This window comes from Anolis carolinensis, chromosome 2 (assembly GCF_035594765.1).
Source record: "Anolis carolinensis isolate JA03-04 chromosome 2, rAnoCar3.1.pri, whole genome shotgun sequence".
Lineage (NCBI taxonomy): Eukaryota > Metazoa > Chordata > Lepidosauria > Squamata > Dactyloidae > Anolis > Anolis carolinensis.
The window spans coordinates 147,119,709-147,145,012 of NC_085842.1; the positions used below are offsets into that span (position 1 = coordinate 147,119,709).

The 25,304-nt window shown below is 39.8% G+C and overlaps 1 protein-coding gene across 1 annotated transcript in view; it reads right to left on the minus strand.

The window, feature by feature from the left end:
* dnah17 (dynein axonemal heavy chain 17) overlaps positions 1-25,304 on the minus strand; it is a 130,752-nt gene that overhangs the window by 67,292 nt on the left and 38,156 nt on the right. The window contains exons 28-44 of the mRNA XM_062970774.1: positions 24,668-25,015; positions 24,480-24,571; positions 21,051-21,177; positions 19,279-19,431; positions 18,759-18,884; positions 18,435-18,542; positions 16,960-17,091; positions 16,441-16,601; positions 16,201-16,357; positions 13,681-13,785; positions 10,138-10,295; positions 9,479-9,617; positions 6,806-7,033; positions 5,692-5,829; positions 4,391-4,523; positions 1,959-2,086; positions 1,725-1,873 (exon numbers count right to left, since the gene is read on the minus strand). Coding sequence (XP_062826844.1) covers positions 1,725-1,873; positions 1,959-2,086; positions 4,391-4,523; positions 5,692-5,829; positions 6,806-7,033; positions 9,479-9,617; positions 10,138-10,295; positions 13,681-13,785; positions 16,201-16,357; positions 16,441-16,601; positions 16,960-17,091; positions 18,435-18,542; positions 18,759-18,884; positions 19,279-19,431; positions 21,051-21,177; positions 24,480-24,571; positions 24,668-25,015 — 2,582 coding nt within the window. The remainder of the gene's footprint in view (positions 1-1,724; positions 1,874-1,958; positions 2,087-4,390; positions 4,524-5,691; positions 5,830-6,805; positions 7,034-9,478; positions 9,618-10,137; positions 10,296-13,680; positions 13,786-16,200; positions 16,358-16,440; positions 16,602-16,959; positions 17,092-18,434; positions 18,543-18,758; positions 18,885-19,278; positions 19,432-21,050; positions 21,178-24,479; positions 24,572-24,667; positions 25,016-25,304) is intronic.

Below are 25,304 nucleotides of genomic sequence, written 5' to 3' on the forward strand. Positions count from 1 at the left end.
AAGTATGAATTTTTGGTCTACAGATGTTATGTTTAATTGTGTGTTTGTGTTTTAAAAAGGTAAGTATTACAGTTATTGCATCTCAGCACTCAGAGGCTGGTTGCCATGGAGAAGTAGGCAGAGCCAACTGCCGTTTTGTTGAAGAAGTGCAGAGTTTAAAAAAGGGATTCAGTCTGTGCTCTGATGAGGCACAGGGAAGATTGATCCTAGGTTGAGGGGATCAAGGAGACTCAATTGGTCATTTTTGAGTCGGTTTAAAATAAGTTTGGTGACTTATTTAATGTAGTCTGTGTCCTGGTAAGGAACAGAGAATCTGTGATTGTATATCACAGGGTGACTGTGGTTTAAAAGTAGCAGAGGAAGAAGTTCTAACCACTTTAAGCAAAAGAAGTGACACTTTAGGGAGTTTGACTCATCTCATTCTAGTATTGTAACTGTTAATAAAAGTGCCTCTAAGTGAGAAACAACCTTGTAACCATTAAACTCTGTGCCTGAATAAACTTGTTATTGTTCCTCCAACATCTAAGCCTCTGTCGCATTTACAGTAGAGTCTCACTTATCCAACATAAACGGGCCGGCAGAACGTTGGATAAGAGAATATGTTGGATAATAAGGAGGGATTAAGGAAAATCCTATTAAACATTAAATTAGATTATGATTTTACAAATTAAGCACCAAAACATCATGTTATACAACAAATTTGACAGAAAAAGTAGTTCAATGCGCAGTAATGCTATGTAGTAATTACTGTATTTATGAATTTAGCACCAAAATATCACAATGTATTGAAAACATTGACCACAAAAATGCGTTGGATAATCCAGAACGTTGGATAAGTGAGACTCTACTGTATTATAAACCAAGTTGCATTACCATCTAAAGTGAATAAGAAGAAAGAAAGAAAATTAAAAGGTCTCCTCTATGAGTCTTTGGTAGTTGCATCTTTGCAAATATACTGACTAAGAGGCGGCTAATACAAATGCCTACAGACATTGCAAGCAGGTAAAATGTTCACAAGGATTGGTGCAAATGCTCCTACAAAGAGCTGTGGCTTTGCAAATGTGCATGCCTTTCTATGGTATGTCATAGAATCATAGAGTTGGAAGAGACCTCGTGAGCCATCCAGCCCAACCCGCTGCCAAGAAGCAGGAAAGTCGCATTCAAAGCATCTCCGAAAGATGGCCATCCAGTCTCTGTTTAAAAGCTTCCAAAGAAGGAGCCTCCACCGTATTCCGTGGCAGAGAGTTCCACTTCTGAACAGCTCTTACAGTGAGGAAGTTTTTCCTAATGTCCAGGTGGAATCTCCTTTCCTGTAGTTTGAAGCCATTCTTCCGTGTCCTAGTCTCCAGGGCAGCAGAAAACAAGCTTGCTCCCTCCTCCCTATGACTTCTCCTCATATATTTTATACAGAGCCCTCATCATGTCTCCTCTCAGCTTTCTCTTCTGCAGGTGAACTTGCCGAGCTCTTTAAGCCGCTCCTCATAGGGCTTGTTCTCCAGACCCTTGATCCTTTTAGTTGCTCTTCTCTGGACACATTCCAAGTTGTTGACATCCCCCTTAAATTGTGGTGCCCAGAATTTGGGCCAGGATCTCAGAGTTAAGAGCCTCCAGCATTTTACAATCTTGACATTTCATACACAGACACAGACATGACACAAGAGCACAAGGTAAAGTAAGATGGAAAGAGGCATATTTTACACGCTACAAAGGAACTGAGAACTCACGGATTCCAACCAAGGTCAGCAGGGTTAATGTACAAGATTCCTGCTCTGGAGACGGTGGCAGGTGTGGCTGTTCGGAGGTGGCTGATCTCAAACACAAGCCTCATGGTGGGGTTGAGTGGGATTCTCTCATTGCTGGCTAAGGTGAGGACCTACAAGGAAGACATATAAGCATCACATTGCCTCATCTCATAGAAGGGGATGGCAGCCATCACATCCCTGGCTTGTTCTACTAACCTTGTTGTCATCCATCACAGTATTCAAAGACTCAATCCACATTGGATCTATATCTCCATCCAGAACAATCCATTTGGGCCCTTTATGAGTTATATTAGCCAGGTCTCGCATGATTGTTGAAAACAAGCCTGGCCAGAACAAAATGGGGATTTTATTATTCACACATCAGCTCTTCAGTTATACCTATTTATTTATTTTGTCTCAATAGCATTGCATAAATAACTGATTAAATAAAGGGAACACAAACAGCTAAATAATTTTAGACCAAAAACAGGCAACAGTGACCACACTGTCTCTAGCTTTAAACTGTCCTTCCTCTGTGCATGAGGCAGGACATTGTGGGCAAGCATTCAAATGCTGAGTTGTTTGTTCTGCTTCACGGTCGCACAACGAGGATGATTCTTCCAGGTAGTGCCATTTGGTCAGGTTGCCTTTTGATCTGCCAACTCCACTTCTGAGTCTGTTCAGGGACTTCCAAGTTGCCCATTTTTCTGCACATAGGGATATTCTTGCTACTGCTGGAGGAACATTCAGTTATTCTAAAATGTGCTGAGACACTTTAGATGTATCACACTAAAAGTGTGGTACAGTGGTTTGAGTATTTGACTATGTCTCTGGAGACCAAGGTTCGAGTCCTTGCTTAACCACAGAAACTCACTGAGGCCCCTTATATACTACCATATAACATCCGGATTATCTGCTTTGAACTGGATTCTATGGCAGTGTAGACTCATATAATCCAGTTCAAAGCAGATAATGTGGATTATCTGCTTTGATACTCTGGATTATATGGCAGTGTAGAAGGGGCCTGAATGACCTTGGGAAGTCAAATTCTATCAGCCTTAGAGGAAGGCAAAAATACCCCCCACCCAGAACAAAACCCCATATCAGGGTCACTTTGGGGTCACCATGAGTCAGAAATGATTTGAAGTTATAAAACAATTAGTACAGCTATGAGTTTCAGTCTTCTATATAATTTTGTTGGAACTCTGAATCTTGGGGAGATTCTTGGGAGCTCTAATGTGCCTCCTTTCATACTAGAGAGACTGAGGCCTCTTCTACACTGCCAGATAATACAGGTTATCAAATCAGAAAATCCACATTATCCGATTTGAATTGGATTAAGTCTACACTGCCATATAATCCAGTTCATAGCAGATAATGTGGATTTTATATGGCAGCGTAGAAGGGGCTTGAGGCTGCCCAGAAAGTATATTTTTTCCTTTTCTGTTTTTCTTCCTGTGTCTTTCTCTATTTCGTTTATATTTCTCACCGAAACATACACAAACATGCACACACAGTTTCCTTTTCCACAACTAGCACACAGATATTACAGATATTAGAATGATGACAGGACCAGGAACTGGCAAGCGTGAGCACTCCACTGATGATACATAACTTTTTAATTATTGTATTTGATATTTCTGAAAAAAAGTCAATTTTATGGATTACTAGGACAACACCCCCCTCCCCCCGAAACTCCCCAACAGTAATATAGCAGGGGCTTGCTTCCATGTGTCAAAATTTCACCCACTTCTATAACATACAAGCTAGCGGGAAACCCAAAGAGTTGGGTTTCAAATTTCCAGCTCAAATTATCTCTTTCTCTCATCCATCCATACACACACACACACACACACACACACACACAAATAATTTACCTTAAGGATTTAAAAAAACCCTCTTAGTCTAAGATATTACTCAAAGGTCAAATTAAAGATCTCATGCATTCTTTGTTCACCAGATGTTTTGTATAAACCAGTTAAAAGATTTAAGATTAAATAGACTTTAAAGGGGGTAAAAACACTCTGGTTTATTTATTATGTTTTTTGCCCTTAGGATTGATCGAAGTTGATTTAAACAATGTGTAGGACAAGGGATCAAAGCAAATTAAAATAAAGATGTCATAATGGCAAACTTCAGCCTTTTGAACTAATATTAGCACATAACCTTATGCAAATCTATTCAAAAATAAGACTCACTGAATTTAGTAAGACTCACTTCCAAGTAAATGCATATGGAACTACTACTTAAAAATGCCTCTAGTAAATTTGGGAAATCCCAAGTCCTGATATTTGCCTATATTAAAACAGTTCCAGTTCTGCAGAAGCCATTGAAAAAATATTTTAAAGGAAAACATTCAAAACATTATTTTACCCTCTTTTAGGTGAGATTTTATTCTGGAATAAAAATTTAACCATACTATTAATATGGAAGAAAAAGCATACACTTCAAGTTATTCTGTTCTACAAACTTGTCAAAGAAATATTTTTTTCTACATGCATAACATTATCTATTCTTTTATGTTACGGCCCTTTCTAGGACAGAATGTTGGCAAAAAGTAGGTTATTGTTATAACCTACTTTTGCAATTTTGTTATTTCAGACACTGTTTAGGCATGCTCTTTGGAAAGCAGCCTCTATGATTCCTACCATCTTTCCATTCTCTGGTAGCTGGATTAATGATTCCAAATAGCTCATCACAGGTTACTGCTTTAGGGTCAATGTCAATGGCTACAGGCTTTCTTTTCATGAGCCCATACGTTTTATTCAGAGATTTCAGTACCTGCCAAGAGAAGGAATTCAAAGGCTTTTGCTATTTTGGATATTAGTTATCAAATTATGTGGGGAATTACCCACTCCAAAATAGAATTATAATATCAAAGAGTTCGAAGGGACCACAGGTGCCATCCAGTCCCACTCACTGCCATGTAGGGAAAGCAGAATCAAAGCACCCGCAACAGATGGCCATCCACCCTCTGTTTAAAAGCCTCCAAAGAAGGAGCCTCCACCACACCCTGAGGCAGTTAGTTCCACTGCTGAACAGCCTTTATGATCAACTTTAACAGGTGTCATGCTCTACTGAGTGGAGAATTGAATTTCAGAAGTTTAAGTTCCCCAAAGTTCCATGGCCACTGCAAGATTTCTCTTGTAACAATTAAAATAGAAAAAAAACCCATATACAAAGCTGTTGAACCCATTATAGGATGAAAGATTGGTCAGTTTCTCCATTCCTGAAAACTAGGAATATGGTACACTCTATTTCAACATCCCACATTAGTTGAGGGATCAATTCAGTGTTCAACAACATTAGACCACAAAAAGCTCTGTGGTCAATGAGTACTTTTTTGCTAGATTAATCATATCATCACACTAGTGTTTGGATCCACTTTAAATCCACTCTAGGGAGGGGGCTTTAAACAGCTCAGCCAGACAGGTCCTGGGCCTCACCAAACTCCAAACCCCAGAATTCTGCAGGAGGCAGAAACCGGATTTAAAGTGGATTCATGCTTTAATGTGATGAGGCAATAGAGCAAATAACTCCAGACCTCAACCTGATGTACAGAGGTGTAAACACGTTGGCTGTAAATGTAGTCTATTCTATTTGGGAGGCATCGGGAAAGGAAACTGTAGAAAAGTTAAAGAGGACAATGCTGGCTAAGATTAGCTCATGGGGATCACTGCTTGTAACCTACTCTATAGAAGTGAAACAAACAATGTCACTCATTTGAGAAAATCCCATATTTGAGCCATAGTTGAGCCTTTTTGTTTTTAATGGCATATGATCCAGAGAGCCATCACTGCTGTCATAATTATTTCTCTATACATTCTGGGAAGGCTGCCTATAGATATTTCTTGGAAAACATCAATAAGCAAAACTTTTCAGAAAGTTTAATTAGCTTCCACTAAAGGTGAGTGCTCATATTTCCACCCATTTGGCCCATTTCTCCTACCTGCGATTTGCCAGAACCTGCGTTGCCAATCACAAATACAGAGTGTCGGACTGCAAGTAACTCCTCCAGCTGCACCACCTTCAGCACAAAACTTTCCTCGGGCTGCAGCTTGAGCTCAGTAACAGCCTGCTTGATAATCTGAGAAGACAAGAAATACACATGCTAAGGATGGAGTGACCTGTCTATTTCTAATCCACATTAGCTTTGCATTGTTTCATTGGTTCATTCAGTAAAAAGATTCCATTGTAATCCATGGAAATTCATGTATTAAATGTTGACTTGGTTTCATGTGCACATTACCTAAAAAAACAAACATGTGCAAAGCACTTTGATGTCTTCATTTAGCCAGAGACTAGTAAGCAGATACACATTTCCTTCCTATAATGCAAACCAATGCAGTGTCCTTACTGTATTGTTATGTTTCCTGACAATGGATTTGGCAAGTAATGACACAAAGTTGGATGGGGAAACACCAAATGTGAGAGAGTGAGCTATGCATACACATCATCTGCCTAATATGTCTAAATCCTCTTCTGTGCCTACTCCCTGTTTCAATACTTTGGTGTTTAATCATGTAGTTTTCTTTACTTTTTTCATGGTGTTTCTTCATTAATTAGTAGTGCTTTGGTTCCACTTTAGTCTCAACATTATTACACGAGATAGTAGTTTTCACAGTGCTATTGAGCTATACAATACTTGGGAAGTTGGTTTTTTGCATGGTGGAAAGGAGGTTGCGGGTAGCACTAGCTAGATCAAAGATTTCCATCTAGGCAGCCAGCCAGCCAATGAAAACTACTGCACTCAGAGATAGAATCTAGCAAGAAGATTTCCCCCTCTCATTCTCATGGCTGGAAAAGCACTGGAGCCTTACTGTGCCATAACTAAAGAGTCTACTGATTGGATAGGCTTCCTTGTGTAGAACAGAGCCCTGGGAACTTTTGATCAGGTCTCTTTAAGGTAGAGCCTCTCTAAAACCCTGTAATTTTTGCCACTGAAGTCATTGGGCAGAGAGGAGTTAGGCATTCAGATTTCCAACCTGACTGGCAAGGAATAGCATTAGAATCCAATGCACCCACAGCCCATTGCTTCAACCAACAGGTGTGCATTAATTCACCTTTTCAAAGTTGAGATCACGTTTCCTGGGTACGTCAAGTGCTGGGAAAAGGTCTCCAATGAGTCCCATGAACACAGGCAAGTCATCTGTCACAATCTTGGGAATGTTGAAGTCACGCAATGCTCTCATGAGGACTTGGTCCTCAGCCCGACCAGGGTCTCCTCTCTTCAGGGAACCAGCTACCACAAGCACGGACTTGATAGCTCTCAATCCCCAGTCATAGTGATCCTGTGTGAGAAAGAAGGCAGCATCTAACCATTGTATGCAAATGCAAGGGCATCACTTAAACCGGACATGAAAAGCATGTGATTGCATAAAAGGCAAAGCCTTTTCTGAATAAGGGATGTATTGGCATGGGCATTATCTGTTATCAAACACTCCAATGGAATTATCAAGGGGCCTTCTGCAAACCCCAAGTCTTTACATTATGAGCATGAAAGGTGTGAAACTGAGATGAGTAGTGTGAATTGGTCGTAGCAGAAGCAACTATGATGGGTTTAAGGTAAATGTAAAGGTTTCCCCTGACGTTAAGTCCAGTAGTGTCTGACTCTGGGAGTTGGTGCTCATCTCAATTTCTAATAATAATAATAATAATAATAATAATAATAATAATAATAATAATAATAATAATAATAATAATCTTTATTTATACCCCGCCACCATCTCCCCACGGGGACTCTAGGTGGCTCACATTGTTACAAAAGTAACAACACAAATAAATTAGCACAATATACACAGGTTAAACCACGATAAGATAATAAAACAAAAGTTAATACAACAGTAATAATATCAAACAACCACTAATACAATTCAGTCAAACTTCATAGGTAGGGGGGCTGCAGCAGCAATATAAAGATAGAATCATTAGATTAAAATACCCAGATAAGAGGGACCTAGTAAAATTCAGAACAGAAATATAATGAGGCTGGTCATCCAATGGCTGTCTCTCCAAAGGCCAACCTAAACATTCAAGTTTTCAATTGTTTCTTAAAGGAGGATAGAGAGGGCGCCAACCTGATCTCCCTAGGGAGGGAGTTCCAGAGCTGGGGGGGGGGGGGTCACGGCCGAGAAGGCCCTCTCTCTCGTCCCCACCAGACGTACCTGTGAAGGCAGAAGCAAGAGGAGGGCCTCCCTGGAAGATCTCAGAGATCACGTAGGTTCATAGGGGACGACGCGGTCACGAAGATAGGCAGGCCCCAAACTGTTTAGAGCTTTATAGGTAATAACCTACACCTTGAATTGGGCTCGGAATATTATCGGCAGCCAGTGGAGCTGCTTAAACAGGGGGTTTTACCGCTCCCTGTAAGCAGCTCCAGTTAGTAACCTGGCTGCCAACTGTTGTACCAACTGCAGTTTCCGGACTGTTTTCAAGGGCAGCCCCACATAGAGTGTGTTACAGTAATCCATCCTTGAGGTAACTAGAGCGTGGACCACCATGGTCAAGCCAGACTTTTCGAGGTACGGTTGCAGTTGGTGCACAAGTTTTAATTGTGCAAAGGCCCTCTTGGCCACCGCTGACACCTGGGCATCAAGCGTCAGTGATGAATCCAGGAGGACCCCCAAACTGCAGACCTGTGCCTTCAGGGGGAGTGTGACCCCATCAAGCACAGGTAGCCACTAGCCACCCTATGCCCCGATTGGTCGAACGACTGACTGGGAGGACCTCTGTCTTATCAGAATTAAGCTTCAACTTGTTGTCCCTCATCCAACCTATTATAATGGCCAGACACTGGTCTAGGATCCGAGGGGCTTCCTTGGAAGTAGGTGGAAAGGAGTAGTGGAGTTGAGTGTCATCTGCGTAGAGATGGCACTGAACTCCAAAACTCCGGATGACCTCGCCCAACAGTTTCATGTAGATATTGAAAAGCATGGGGGAAAGTATAGAACCTTGCGGGACCCCACACGTCAGAGGCCAAGGATCCGAGCAGGTATCCCCCAGCTTCACCATCTGGGTGCGGCCCTCCAGGAAGGAGTGGAGCCACTGTAGTACAAGGCCCATTCCCGAGAGCCAACGCAGAAGGTCTAAGCCAAAGAGCCGGCATTATCTGTAGACCTCCAGGGTCATGTGGCTGGCATGACTGCATGGAGTGCCATTACCTTCCCGCCAGAGTGGTACCTATTGATCCACTCACATTTGCATGTTTTCGAACTGCTAGGTTGGCAGAAGTTGGGGCTAAAAGCGGGTGCTCACTCCACTCCCCAGATTTGAACTTGCGAGCTTTTGGTCTACAAGTTCAGCAACTCTTGTCTTTAGATGCCTCACATAACTACATTGAACAAGTTCTGCCTGGGATTGCCTTATATGTAGCAAAAAATGTCATTGAAACCCAACCTGAAGCATCTGAATGTTTCTTCTTGTGTTATTCCCAACAGATTCTATGCACTGAAAGCTTTAACAGTGGACGCTCACTCCGCTCCCCTGATTCGAACCTGCGACCTTTCGGTCTGCAAGTTCAGCAGCTCAGTGCTTTAACACACTGCATGCACTTTTAGATATTAGCAAGCAGTCTGACAACACCACACAGCATGGCACCTTGGAGTGGTGAAATATGCCCACCTCTATCTATTGCTTAAGGTGAATTTTTAAAAGTTCTTCCAATATGCTTCTATAAAGTCTCTGCGGTTCTGAAATATTAGGTGACAGACAGGCCAAGGGAGCAAGGTGAAAATTACCTGCTTGGAAAGCAGCTCCTTACACAGCGTGTACAGTGTAATGAATTTCCTAGCTAGAAGCCTGGCATCAATGAAGCCTTCAGCAACCAGCATGATCTCACAGATCAGCTCAAAGTCAGGAACCACCATGGCACATGGCCTAAAAGAGGACAAGTGAAATGACATCTGGAGTGATTAGAAACAATAGTCAGCCTGTTCATTAGGCTGAAGTGAATATTCAGTACAAATGTCAAATACAGTTACATTTCAAATGCTCATGCTCAAAACCTTTCTGCTTATACTTGATCGTGTCCTGCTGTGACAATTTTACATGCTATATATAATCTGTCTTGTGAATTTCCCTGTTGGCAATCCAAGTTAGTGAATGTGCTCAGCATTCTAGTATTTGTCATTTGAATATCATCTGACTGAAAGGCAGCAAACAAATCTTTAACATACATATATGTATGCATACCTTCTTTAATTGGCTGTTTTCAGTACTGATAATAGAATTAGTGTTTCCCTTCTTGTATTATTTGCCAATATGTTCTTATAGTTTCTTAAAGCTGCTCATGTTTTTAATGAAATAATCATATATTTGAATTCTCTCCCACACAAAGTAATTCACTCATTATTCTGATCATCTGCATATCTGCTCGATAGTACATATATGCCAGTACCTGAATAAGGCTTTCAAATTTTCAGGCAGTTCAGTTCGACCTGCGTATCCAGGATTCATCGTAATAAACATTCCAACAGTTGGTATGAGAGCAATCATCTCTCCAAGGAAATTGAACATCTTCTTTTTGGCTCGAATGGCATCCTGAACACATTTAACCTAAACAGTTCATAAAATGGCTTATAGCTTATTCATTTGAAGATTGTCATGAGAAATAAAATGTTTAAAGTGTTTTAACAGAAATATAAGTCACATTTTTTTTCATTTATTGTTTGCAGTATATGAACTCTTAGGCATTTAGGATTGGAGTGAAAAACTGGCCCTGAGCCTTCAGACATTTTTATATCTTAGTTTTAGTGGGTGGAATGTGGCACTACTTTTCAAAAGTCACCAGGAAATAATAATAATAATAATAATAATAATCATCATCATAATAATAATCATAAACTTTATTTATACCCCGCCACCATCTCCCCAACGGGGACTCGGGCGGCTTACATGGGGCCATGCCCAGAACAATACAATATCTATATATTAAAAAGAGTGATGGCATCACGGCGACCCACAAAACAACAAAACTACAGGCTCCCCAACCTCGAAATTTGACAACACGACCCATCATCCACGCCTCTAGGTTGATACAACAAAAAGAAAAGAAAAATAAAGTCCTAATTAGAGAGAGAGGAATAATTGCTTTTATCCAATTGCTGCCAGTTAGAAGGCTAAGCTCCTCCAACTTGGTCTCCTAGCAACCCAAAAAATATATAACTTACAATAAAATTAATTAAAAAATGCAAATAACGTCAAATAAAAATTACACAACAATTTTTAACCAATACCACCACCACTTTGCCACAGCAATGCGTGGCCGGGCACAGCTAGTAACATAATATAAATAGAACAACAAATCAAAACACATTGAACAATACAATAAATGAAAATATACACTATATACGCAAAATCAGAAGAACAATAGAACAAGCCACATGCACACTAAGTTAAAACTCGGGGTGAGAAAAGAAATAAGAGTAAAAACCACAGAGAACAGGGTCATAACGTAGTGGTGCAATCTGGAGGACAGATATTGGAGGAGAGCAGCAGAGAGGATGTATGTAGTAATTACTCTCCAAAAGCACAATGGAAGAGCCATGTTTTCAGGTCTTTCTTAAAGGCTGCTAATGTGGGGGCTTGCCTAATCTCACTGGGCAGTGAGTTCCACAATCGGGGGGCCACAGCAGAAAAGGCCCTCTCCCTTGTTCCCACAAAAGCTTTAAACTTTAGTCACCAGGAAAGCTACTTTAAACATTTTTGAATGCTTCAATTGCAAATAGAAGCAATATGAAAGCAGAAAGCATCATGTCATTCCAAATTGGATTTCTAATTTCACACTGCTGAATCTGTTGGAAATGACAGCCTTCTTAAAGCCTTCCATAGTAATGTTTATCTATAGTCCTGTTGCTTACTGTTTCCTGTATGTATGTTCTGGATCCTTTACTCTATGGTTCCTGAGAAGTTATAATAAGGGCTGCAGACCACATGATCACACGACAGACTGCAAACAGACTACTACAGACTATTTCAAACCTCAGATTGCATTCTTGCTTGCTGTTGTGCTGTAAGAAATGTCCTGGCCGGATGGCACAGAGAATTATCTCAAACATACATGAAACTGGACTGATAAGTTTTGTACCTGTGTATGCTGAACACATGAAGGTTGTGAGTAAACCATTTTTTTTATCAAAGTCTACTTCATTTTTGTCTCTCAGGTACATGATACAAAACAAGTTGTTTTATGGGAGAGTATGCGTATATAGTAGAGTCTCACTTATCCAACATAAAAGGGCCGGCAGAATGTTGGATAAGCGAATATGTTGGATAATAAGGAGGCATTAAGGAAAAGCTTATTAAACATCAAATTAGGTTATGATTTTACAAATTAAGCACCAAAACATGTTATACAACGAATTTGACAGAAGAAGTAGTTCAATACGCAGTAATGCTATGTAGTAATTACTGTATTTATGAATTTAGCACCAAAATATCATGATATATTGAAAACATTGAGTACAAAAATGTGTTGGATAATCCAGAATGTTGGATAAGTGAGTGTTGGATAAGTGAGACTTTACTGTATTTTTGGGCACTGAAAAACACTTCTGAAGCACTGCAGTTTTTTTATGCACTTGTAAAATCTGTGTTTTCCTAATAGATCAGAGATAACAGGTTTTCAGTTTGACAACTGAAACCATTGCGTAGCAATATTATATCTGGTTGTATACCACAAGAGAAGACTCTACTCTAAAGGGTTTTTGGCTCTTCTCTGAAAGATCATGCTTTTTCTTAAAAGGTTATGATACCAAAGGGGTTTTTCTAAAAGGCTATGAATGTCATTTTCAAAAAAAAATCTGGTTGGTTTGAAACCAATTTAGGGAAGGAACTAGTTAAGAGGAGGCCAGTGTTACTGAGCCTCACTCAGTAGTGAATTCATAATATTGTAACACAGCTGAATTTAATTGAACATGGCATTTTTCTATTCATTACACTCACCACATAATATCCAGCATGAGGATGCCTTAATCTTTAAATCACTACAATTCTTTACCTCCTGGCAAATTGGGTTGTGAGCAGCATTAGATCAACAGAAGGAAGGGCAGATGACGTTTGGAAACCCATGAGACATATTTTTAATGAAAATATTTTGTTTTGGTTTTTGAAAAATACCGTCAACTCCTGGGAAAATCTGAACCTATTTTATTTCAAATGATCACATTTCAATAAAAAAATATTCAAACTGCTCCACTATAACCATGAAGATGCCCTCTATGCAGTAGAGAGACAAAAGGTTTGCTATTCAGCAGAAAAGTAGTAAAGTTCCTATGATGAAGGAGCTGCTGCTAGTTTTTTATATGAAAGAAAATTTGTCCTAACAAGTTGCATAGGGTTATTCAAACAGACAGAAGGGAGTCCAGAAATGAAATTTAACACTCAGACTTCTCAGGGTCTCTCAGAAGGTTCTAATTGGGACCACTGGGTTGGATCCAGTGCATCTCTTCATAGACAAGAGTTATAATCCAATGTAGACTTCCATGAACTGAAGGAGGCAGAGACAATGTTTTTTCTGGTGCTTCTATCTGCAGCCTCCCACAATTTGTGGTAATGTTCTGGAGGCTTCCCTAGCTCTCCTAAGCAGAGTGTATTCCTATTTTAAGATGAATTAGCAAACCCCTTCTGTTAGTTAAATTGTTCTGAGATCATAGCTTATCTTAAGGATTACTTTAACACAGTTAAAGAGACAAACACCAATTAAAATACACAACTGTTAAAATATGTAACATCAATATTCTGAAAAAGCATACATACATATTAAATTCATGATTTAAAAACCCACAATTAAAAAAAACCATCTGGATAAGCCTACTGAAAGAGATTGGTCTATAATGCTGTTTTAAATGCAGACAGTGTATCCAGCTGTTGGATAAAGCTTAGAGCATTATTAATGCCCGTTTATTTATACGCAAGAGCAGGACACATTGAGATTCCTTACCTGTACAGCAATTACTGACAGGACTTCCACTGAGATCCGATTGAATTCATCAAAACATCCCCATGCGCCTGTCTGGGACAGCCCTTTGTAGATATTTCCACAGGACTAGAAAGGAAAGGTGTAGGTAACAATTTAAAGAAATCTTATTTCATCAATTAATTAGCATCCTCTATGCTGTTTTCTTATAAAAATAACATGATCCAGAGAATAGCACACTGAATGAGAAGATGAGAGAGAGAAAATGTCACGAACAAGCAGTCTGGTATTTTCCTGGATGTTTTTGAGTGTTATTACAAGGGCATGTTTAGGTGATCAAGTTTTAAAAACATAGTGTTTATAGGATTTTACAGCGACAAGTACCCTATGGAGTTCCAATATCCTGTGCATAGCTGATTACTTGACACTCTTTATCTCTCGAGATGATGTTTTCACTTTCAAGCAATTTACAAACAAATCAGGAAAGATAGGGGAAAGTAGCCAGTTCTTGAAATGAATCAGAGATGTTGCCCACTGGGTGTTACCACTTCCAAACAAAAGTTTGCCTTTTAGTATTTCAGTTGGGGCAACTAACATTTGTAAGACATGTAAGTTGGGGCAGGCAGAAATAAGCCCTTTTCCTACACATCAATTTCCCAGAGGGATTTAAATACCACTAAAAGGGTATTTAATCTCATCTGATCTTGGAAACTAAGCAAGGTCAGCCCTTGTTAGTCCTTGAATAGGAAATGACCAATGAATCCCAGGTACTGTAGGCTATATTTCAGAAGAAGGAACTGGCAAAACCACATCTGAATATTTCATACGTGAGAAAAACCAATAAATTCATGGGGTTGCCAGAAATCGAGAAGTTTGTGTGTGTGCCCACACACACACAATTTTCCTCATAACCACTCTTTTAGGCCATTTCCCCCTCGATTGGGTATCAAGATTTGATCTTCTCCCACCACCCTCCCCTTCCACTGTGCTCTAGTGCATGTAACTGACCACCTCATCATACCGAGAGGGAAAAACATGGGCGACCATCCCTGTAAGGGAGAGAATAGTTTCTTTAAGGGAGAGAACCCTCCCACCCCCTCTCAGACTCACACATGGAAACTTAAGAGCTGGCAATACATTCATCTTACATTCATTACAAGGTCCTAAAACTAAGAGATCCCTTGCCCTGCCCCAAACCCCTTACATTAAAGGAGACGGACACCAGTTTAAAACCACTTCTTTCCATGAGATAAAATTTTCTGCCCCAAACCACATAGAACACAAGAGGCAGTGATCCAGGCTGAAACAATTGCTTTCCATGGGATTCTATTGTTTTGCACCAAACCTCATAGGGTATAAAAGATAGTGCTCCAGGTTAAAACCATTGCTTTTCATGCGATCCTATGATTCTGCATCAAAACCCATAGGATACATCAGACTGCTGACGGTTGGGTAATGAAACAGGATGGGAAACTTTTGTTGGTTCCCATCCCACCTGTTTTTCAGTTGTAAAGATGTAAGTGTGATAAGAGGTAGGAGCTTTGAACACGATTACTGGCCTGTGTTCAGCGATCCCTCCTTTTCATTTCAGCCTCTTTTCAATCCTGGAACATGTGATGAGTTACGAGCCTCTCCATTTTGAAAAGAGGCTGAAGTGTCCTGCGACTGGGAAATTTCTCAATATGATAAGGTGATAAGAGGGAATATCACCTGCAATGAGTAAAATCAGCAGGGAAGGAAAAGTTAAGACCTTTACAAGTTGCTTGATTTTTCCCACCCTTCAATTGTCTACTTTTATCTTATTTATCTTCAGTAAATAAGGCTCTGTCAAACAGTGCTTGCTAAATTATAATTATCCATATTTCTTAAATCTGTGTCTAAAAGACAGAATATGTAATGAAGCTCAGTTAATAGGTCCTAGACCCCAAATGTGGCATGTTTTTTATCCTAGTGGAGAGACACAAGACACCCTTGACTTCAAAGGCTACACGGCCAGCTGGGAGGATGGCTTCAGTGCAGTTCTGTGCATGTCAAGTTGAGGACTGTGGAAAATTGTTTTTTCCAACCAGGCTGTTTCCCCAGCAGATGGGGCTTTCAGCCACAGTTCTGTGCAAGAGGCGATGACAGGCGACAAGCTCACAGTGGGCAGTGCTATCTATGCAATGTTTCCCACAGCTGGCTATAACTATGCCACTGTGAAGAAATGTTGTTTTTGGCACACAGAAGAAAGATTCACACATAGGACAATGGATCAGTGAGAATGACAGAAAGGGAGACAGCATTGTGCATAATTGCAGCTTCAGCTAAAAAGGAAGGGTCTGGTTGCAAAAAGGACAAAATGCAACAGCTATTACCTGAGGCACTAAAAAGATAGTGCTTTATTAGATTAGAAAAAGTATGGGCATTCAGTGGGGCAGAGGGGGTCATTTTGATTTTCTGCTATCTGTAATGTATTAGCTAATAATCTACTAATCTGTATTTTAAGGCTAACCAGACTTTCCTTTTTCATTTTCTTTGTGTGGGTTTCCTTGAGGCAATCGTTACCTTATAGTCCATTTGCTCCGAACAGTTGAAGACATACACCATAATTCCTACTGCCCTGCCCAAGTCTTTGGTGGTCTCAGTTTTCCCTGTGCCAGCAGGGCCTGCGGGAGCACCTCCCATGATCAAGTGGAGAGACTGTGTCAGGGTGATATAGCACCTGCAAAACACCCAGAGAGATGATGTCTGTTATATCGCTGAATCCCCCAAAATGTCTGCTGGACCAAGGTGAGCAGCTCATACCGGTCTGTGAGTGGGGTGATCACCAGGCGTGGGGTGTTGCCAAGATACTCGTAGGAATACTGAAGCTGAGCATCACAGATGTTGGCATAGCAGTGCCCCTTTTCGTCATCCCATCGATGTCGAAGTTGGGACTGCCATGTAAAGGCCTGGGAGCTTTCCACCTGGTGTCCAAATATAAAAACACTGAAGAATAAGCACCCTGGGATTTCGCCTTTCCCGCTCTTAGTCTTTAATAGCCTTCAAAATATATAGAGTTTCTGTACTAATGGGTTAATGTTTACTATTCTACCGTTGCACATTTTGCATTCCTGAGCAGGTATCAAGTGCATTTCCTTTTTAAAAATTATAGTACTTCCAAAAAGATTCAGGAAATGTCCTTTGCATTACTGTGAGTGATCTCTCACTGTAAGGCAGAGCACTCTTGCTCTTAACACATCTTATTTTCGAATATACATAGACAAAATTAAACATGAATACAACAAAAATGCACTCTCAGGCACCCTTGAGGGCATAGAATACCTTTGCTATAATCATTTTGGCAATGACATCTCGAGCATGGACATCAATGGTACAGATAGTCATAATCTTCATTCTGTCTCCTGGGGTTAAGTTTCCAATGAGTAATGTAATCAGTGTGTTTAACTGGTTGATCTAGGATAAGAAAGGAAGAAGACATGAAAGGAATGATCTTTCTAGCAATGAGATTTTGCTTACATAAAAGGCAGTGTGGTGTAGTGCTTTGAGTATTGTACTACGACTCTGGAGACCAGAATTCAAATCCATACTTGCCCATGGAAACCAACTGTGGATTTTATCATAAATGGGAAGCAAAGTGGCATTGATGCAAACTACTCTTTGATTATGTTCCCAATTGCACGCTGCCATGTGCATCGTGTTGCCAATCTGTCTCCTTCCCACAATTAACATGGCCCATTACTAATGGAGAACCCATCAATAACTGTCAATCTTGCAAGGCCTCTATCAGCTACCTTGTGCAATGGGGCTGTTCTGTTTTTGTGTCTGCATGCCAGCACTTAAGGAGTGTCAGGAATCCTTCTCCTTCTCTCTCAGTCACTATTCCAGAGCTATCTTTTTGGTTTTTACTTTACAATAATTTGAGTTTTTTAAATTAACTGCTGCTGGAACTGCGAAATCGGTTTTAAAATAACATTATGTAACAATTTTTTAAAAAAATATCTCTTCCTAGTTTGAAAGTGTTATTCATGTTTAATTGTGTGGTACTTACTTTGAAAGTAGTTGTTATACTCCAGAAACTTCATTTTTGTGGCTGCCAATTTTGTTGAATTGGTTAAGACTAGATGAGATATTCATTGAAAAACTATAACAATATGTGCTTCAGGATGTCCCGTAAAAACAAAGATTTTGCAGTTTAATAATATTTTCCCATATTTTTTATGATAGAACCAATTAGGAAATGACATTTATAACCCAGGAACAAAAATCATGTTACACAGTGTCATTTAAGAAATGGAAGTGCGGGAAGATAGGGTTATAGGGATATGTGGTAGTATGACTGTAGGAGCATGGGCTGAAAATTGCCACTGTTGTGTGAATAGACAGAGGTGTAATACGAAGGTTTTTCATGGTAGTATGTATTAACTATTGCTGCTCACATAATTATCATGGAATGACAGCTACATGTGATAAAAGTCTTGGGTGATTTTAGGAAAATCACAGATTTTCAGCTCCTAAGGGGAATGTGGCAAACCTCCTAAGAACTTACTTTTCTTACCAAGAAAACCCATGACAGATTCATCTTAGGATCTTTATAAGTCTGAAACAACTTGGAGGCACCCAACACCTTTACATGCATATGCATATTTATTCATGCACAAAGTAGAATCGCTTTCAATGACAGGTTTAAGCTAACCCTAAGTTTTGACCAGGGGGAACAAAAGTTCTTTAACTGTCCAGTTGAATAATCTAGCATTGCATAGAACAGAGACCGGAACTCTGAACACAAAAAAATGTACCTGTTTCTTATTGTAATCTTTTATTGCATTTTCATAGCCTTCTTCCAGTCGTGAAAAGGCAATGCCAACTTCTGTCGTCCACCAGATCTGAGTACATGTTAAAGCAATCTGGAAGAATAGCCAAAGAGTTCTATGAAACACAGAAGCCAAAACCATCCGTAGGCATTGCAGTTTGGACTATAAAAATACGAAATAAGTTATCTTGGCGGCTTCTGACTTTGATCCTCTATCAGAAGGGATACTTCTTTTTCCCTCCCCCTTTTTGTTTACACTTGACATGCTAAGTAAATACATTTTCCATTTTTATTTGTTTTCTCTGCTTACCTGTGCAGGATAATCAAATAGCCACTGCTCTCTTGGCTTTTCCTCATAAGTCACTACAGCGTCAGAAATTTCTTTGCGTAACGTACTCTGCATTCTCTCCAGCAATCGGTTTAACCAAATCTCCACCTAAAAGGAATTTTTCCATAAATGTCAAAACACTACATCATGTACTATCATCTAAGAAATGGACAATTATTATTATAATGTTGTGTGAACTGGAGAACAATCTTCTTCTGTATATATTATGGTGACATCATGAATCTTTCCCCAATTGCCAAGGAGGAGAATCCAGCTCTAGTGAAGGGAGCCTGTTTGGGCCATGCTTGGAAACTCTTGGGAGTGAGAGCAGGAGGATTTGTTTCTCTCATGAGTGTTGTTTGAAATACAGTTGAGGAGAGAGGCCTTCTCAGTGGCTACTTGCAATGCCACAAGGAAAAACATGTAGTTTTAGCAATCCCTTGGTGATCATGCAAATCAATGCATGGGATCAATGTCAGATTTAAAATGGAATCCTACTAACCTGTCCAGATAAGTCACATTCCTTGTCAAAATCAACATACTCATCTTCTTTGCTGTACATCCCCAAGCCAAACTTGAGAGGCTGCCCACTTGCATCTAATCTGAATTTCAGCTTGGCCATACTGTCAAATAACTTGGCCAAGTGGCGGGACACCTTCAAGACAAAGAACAGAGTGTTGGGGCACAAAATATAAGGGTTTTCTATTATAGAAAGATGTAGATGATGATGAAGATAGAGGAAAATGAAATAAGAGAGTTGTTTGTTTGAGAGACAAATAATAGGAGGAAGTTTGAGGGGAATAGGCACAGAACAAACTGAAATCACCAAACTATCTATATAAGAAAGGATGCCTCTTATTTATTACAGGATGTTGGCTCCCCTCTCCCATTACTATCTTCTCTAGTTGACAATAGCTTTCAAAGTCTCATACAGAGAAAAGTATTTCCCATTATCAGCTGCTTTCTGAGGTCCCTAAGGCTTATTCTTAAGCCATCAAAGGCAGAACATGTACACTCCACTGGTTTATACCTAGTGCTTCAGTTAAACTAGTGGGTTCCAACCTGTGTTTTGTGGACTATCAGCGGTCCCCAATAATTAAAATATAGTCCATGACCTCACCATTACTATACCATTGCAGCAAGAGCAACTGGTATCACAAAACCCTCTTATAATGCCAAGGCAACGGGAATGTTGGGAGGGGAGAGGCTGATTACCCATGAAAGGGGAGACAAGCCTCCTGACTACAGCTTCTCCTCCTCCTCCGTACCTCCCCCTGAGCAGAGCTATTCCATGTGGCACTTGGAAGCGGGGGCGCCTTAGTATCTTCGTTTTTAGGCCTGTTCCTGGGGTTATTTAGGGGTGCTGATTGAGAAAATTGCATTGGATAGAACACATCAACTCTAGATTATTAAATATGCTTTTCTGTGAGCGAGTACATGACGACTACTGGATAGCATATGTTCTGTATTAGAAACTAGAGCTGATGTGGTCTATCCAATGCAATTTTCTCAATCAGCACCCCAAATAACCAAACTGAATCTAAAGTTGACCAAAAACCCTTTTGGAACTAATGTTGGAGAGTGGTCCCTGGTCAGAAAAAAGGTTGGGAACCACTGAGTTAAACCAAGCATGGGCAAACTTCAACCCTCCAAGTGTTTTGGACTTCAACTCCCAGAAATCCCAGCCAGCTTACCAGCTATTAGGAATTGTGTGAGTTAAAGTTCAAAACACTAGGAGAGCAGAAGCTTGCCCATGCCCAAGTTAGACAGTTTTATACTCTAGACTTTGACAAGTTTACTTTCTAGGATCATGTCAGAAATAAGACACAACATCTTTCTTTTTTTCTACACTCCACTACATGATAATAAGCATTACTTTGAAAGGGGCACTTTTTGAAAAATAAATACTAAATTCAACGTGTATATTTACCTGATGTTTTGAGGGAGGGAGAGAAAGAGAGAAGGGAGGGAGGGAGGGAGGGAGGGACATCAGTCCAGTGGACCAATCTACTGCCTGACACCTTTTGAGTAGTTATGGTCTGGGGGCCTTGTATTTCATCCTGGATGTCTAGCCCTCCCTTTATAGTTTCCCTTTTAAAGTGCCAGTCAGCGCCATATATAATAACTATATTTTCAATTTGTCTGTGATTTTTGCCTTGGACAAATTACTTAGCTGAGCTATTCTTTTCCAAAGAAAGTCTGAAGTCCAATTGCCCAATTTCTATTACAATTATACCAAAGAAACCTAGGTGCTCCCTTCTATGTATATCCTACCTCGACTGGGTCATTTCCATTGGACAAAATATCCAGCAGATCAGCAGAAGACACAAAGTAAAACCTGGGGAAAGCCAGCCTCTTTGTTTCCAGATATTCAGCTAAAGCCTTTTCACAGAGTGCCAAACTAAAAGGCAAGATGGAGGAGAGAGTGGAAACAGTGGTGTGTCAGCTCTCAAAAATGGTATATTGTTATGACAATTGAAGGGGAATCGTACTGCTATAAATATATGCTGTATCTTCCTCTGTCTTTGTTCTCCACGTGTGGAGAATAATAGTAAAAAAACAAAGCCTCCGAATAAGGCAGAGACTCCAGCTCAGGGTGTTGCTCTCCAGCTAAACAATGATAGGGTGGGTGGGGGGCAGATACAACTATCCTTTCCTTGTGTGTTTATTACTTTAACTAGATTATTTTAACTGGATATATCCTAAAGATAGCTTATAGCATCCATTTTCCTGTATGAATGAGCTGTCAAAATTACTATAATAATTAAAGAAGAGTCATAGCAGTGTACATATAATGCCTCACTACTACTTCTGCTGTTACTACTACTATTTCTCCTTGTCCTAAATATCTTCATTATCATCACTATCACTATAATTATTTATAGTCTGCCTTTCCCCCAGAATGGGGGTTCAAGGTGGTTACAAATGAAAACAAATACAATACAGCTAGTCAAATTAAAAAACCATCATTAAAATAGATTTAAAATTGACATCATATTTCAGCTTGTAAATATTTAAGATAATACCTCATTAAAGATAAAGAAATATGTTGATTAATTTAGCAAGATCAGTGTGCCATATTGAAACCATTAGTGTATCTAATAATACCTGAACTTATGTAATGATATGTTAAAAAGTAAAATAATAAACTTTAAAATACCAATCACAATATTAAAACAATTTAAAAACTGCACCTAAAAGGTACATGAGTGATGAGAAAATTGTTCATGCACCAAAACAGGACATTTTTTTGTTAATCACAGGTAACTGGAATGCAAAAGTAAGAAACAGAGCAGAATCAAAGAGTGCAAGAAAATTTGCCTACAAGAAAGAAATGAAGCAGAAGAGTGACTGATTTTCTGAGATAAGTAGTTTGTTCATAACAAATATATTCCTCAAGCAGCCCAAAAGGTGATAGTATATATGGACATTACCCGATAGTCAATATAGTAATCAAATACACCAGTGGCTTCACTAGGGGTGTGCAGAGGTTACAATCACAAGAGGTGATACCATCACAGGAGGTGACACCAAATTGACTATCAAGTTTTGGTGCAATGTTTCAGTAGAAATATACTATTTTTATAAATATCTCAATAATTACAGTATTCCCTCACTTATCTCTGGGGTTAGGTCCCAGGACCACTCGCAATAAGTGAAAATCCGCAAAGTAGGGACGCTATATTTATTTTAATATTTATACATTATTTTAGTAGTTATACACTATTTTAAGTCTTTATCAACCAATCGTGCGTTGATAAATCGTCTCCTTCTCCTCCTATTGCCGCTTGGGCTCCTTTTCTCTCCCTTTGGCTTCTCCTTCCTCCCTTCCTTGGGCTGTAAGTTGTAATTTTTTTATGATTTATAATAGTCTTTTAGAGTTTATTGAAAAACCGCGAAACAGCAAATCCGCAAAAAGTGAACCGCGAAGTAGTGAGGGAACACTGTAGTTATAACTAAAAAAACCCATAAGCTCATCTTACATATACTACATCAATATATCTACAAGGCTAAAACTCATTATGTGAAAAAAAAACATGTGGAACCTATGACCTCAATAACTCACCTGGGATGCTCTTTTTCTCGCAGTGGGAAGGGAAATGGGACTGAAGGAAGCATTGAGGGTGGTGCTATCTAAGGAAATTGTGGGCTTAATGGGCCAAGAGAATGGAACTATCTTTGTACTGGGGGTGATTTCACTGCAGAGGTTTTCAGAAATTATTAATACCTTACCAGAGCTCAATTGGCAAGATAGCATTTTCCAGTGAGTTTGCCATTGCAGTCGAGAAAGCAGTTACAGTGCTTGAAAGACTCTAATTTGGAAGTTATGGTGCTTTTGATGATCAGATGGGTGTAGGGCTCCATTTCCATGTGCTGCAGAAACAGAGCCCTATGGAGGCCATCACATGACATACGGGTACTTCCAGTGGGACTCCGTTGGGCTCCATTTCTGCAGCGCATGGAAATAGAGCCCTACACCCATCTTCAGGCATTGGATGTTACCCAACTCCAAACAGCCCTAAGATAGGAGAAAGCAAGGTAAAGATGGATAAGGACATGGAATGGCTGGCCATCAATCAAGACTGGGAAAGATGGGAGGGAACGGGTTAGATGGTTTCTTCCACTTTCCTCTGTTTTCCCCCAATCTGTTTTATGAAAATCCTAAGTAAAAAGGACAACAGATGCCAACCTATTAGGATGGACAGCTCATTGTCAGGGTATGACAGCTCAAGGGAGGCGGTCAGTTTCAGACAGAAAGTACAAGTATCTAAAAGCTGTGAGACTGGCACTGCTGAAATTTTTACATAATATAGTCTGCTTCTATTCTCACCCAGGTACTGGTGAGAAAACATATCTGCCTTTCAGTTACTTGTCTTGTTGTATTCTTGTATTATAGACTAGTAGAAACTAGTCTTACATCACCCATTTCCACAAGACACCAAAATCCAAAAGTCTCCCCCTATTAGAGCTATTTCATTGTCAATATTGTGGCACAAAAGAGAAGAAATCTTTGTTCACAGAAAAAAAATTGAAGATGAAACTCTAGTTTTAGAATGTGAAGTGAAAGCTACACTCAGAAACCTTGGGAGAAATAAATCATGAGGAATAGAAGACATCCTAATAGAGCTGCTTCAGGTTTATGAGATAGAATCTACTCTTGTTCTAACTAAAATATACCAACCAATATGAAAAAATGGTCCCCAGGCTGGAAAAGCTCAATACATATGCTGGTCCCCAAGAAAGGGGATGCTGGGACTGCCAATAAACATAGGATCATTGCAATTGTTTCCCATGCAAGTAAAGTCATGCTCAAAATTTTCTGCTTTCTTGAAGAAGAATTCTAGAGTACTGCAGATTGCTTAAAAAAAACCAAAAAATTGGATCCCAGCTCAAATCAAACTTGAATTCTCCTTAGAAACCAAGATGACTACTTGTACTTTGACCATATCATAAGTAATCATTCACTAGAAAAGACAATAATGTTTGGTGAGGTAGAAGACAGTAGGAAAAGAGAAAGACGGCATTCCTAGTGGATAGAAGCAATGACCTTGAAACTAGATGATCTGAGCACAGCAGTTGAGGAACATGGGGGTCTCTCATTCACATGGTTGCCATAGGCTGAAGTCAAGTTAACAGCAGTTAATAACAACCAACTTTTTACACTTCAGCAATATTAAGGTTTGGAAATGCCATCTTCCTGACCTTTGCTGCAAGGCCTCCAACTTGTCATAGAGCCCTGGTTTATTTGTTGCTTCAATCACATTGGGAGTTTTTACTGCATCAGCCATTACTTTCTGTTAAGAGAAGAAAAATGATTTGTCATCTTCTCAGGTGATTTTTTTTCTCTGTAGTCTGTAATTCAGTAAAAGGGTGGAGGAAGGCTTTATCACCTTAAATTCTTTGTCAATAGAATCAAAACGCTTCGAGTCTTCAGGAAGCTGATTCCGAATGTCTTCGGACCCAATGAAAATGCTTTCCAGATGGCTCCAGGTTCTCTGGACTTCAAACCAGATGGATATCACAGAATCAGCAGTGGATAGCTTCTGCTGCCAGCTGGAGACTTCATGAAGGAAATGAGCTAAATACTTAGAAGTCATCAAAGTCTGGAGCTGCACCTGGTTTTCTTCAAGGGTTTCTACAAGTACTTCATCAGACTTCAGCATCATGGTTCCAGTTCGATGGTGGGGCTCATGTTCGAACTGCATGGTAGACCAGGTACTATCAAGAGCTTTCAACACCTGGAAATTTTAAAAAATAACATAGAAGAAGTATAATGCAAACCCGATCATCCTTAGGTCTAGAATCTGCCAGACTGTTTTGCTTTGTTTTGCAAGTGTTGCTGTTCTGTTTGGGGGCTCTCAGGCAAGCTCACCGGTATGGTTTTCTGCCTCTGTGGGGAAATTGTGTGCGCGTACCTGTGAGATGATTTTCTCCCAATATAGGAAGCAATTTTTTAAGGATCGTCGGAAACAAATACAAAACTTGTAATATGAGAATGCTTTATGCAATAGAAAAGTAATTGATAAG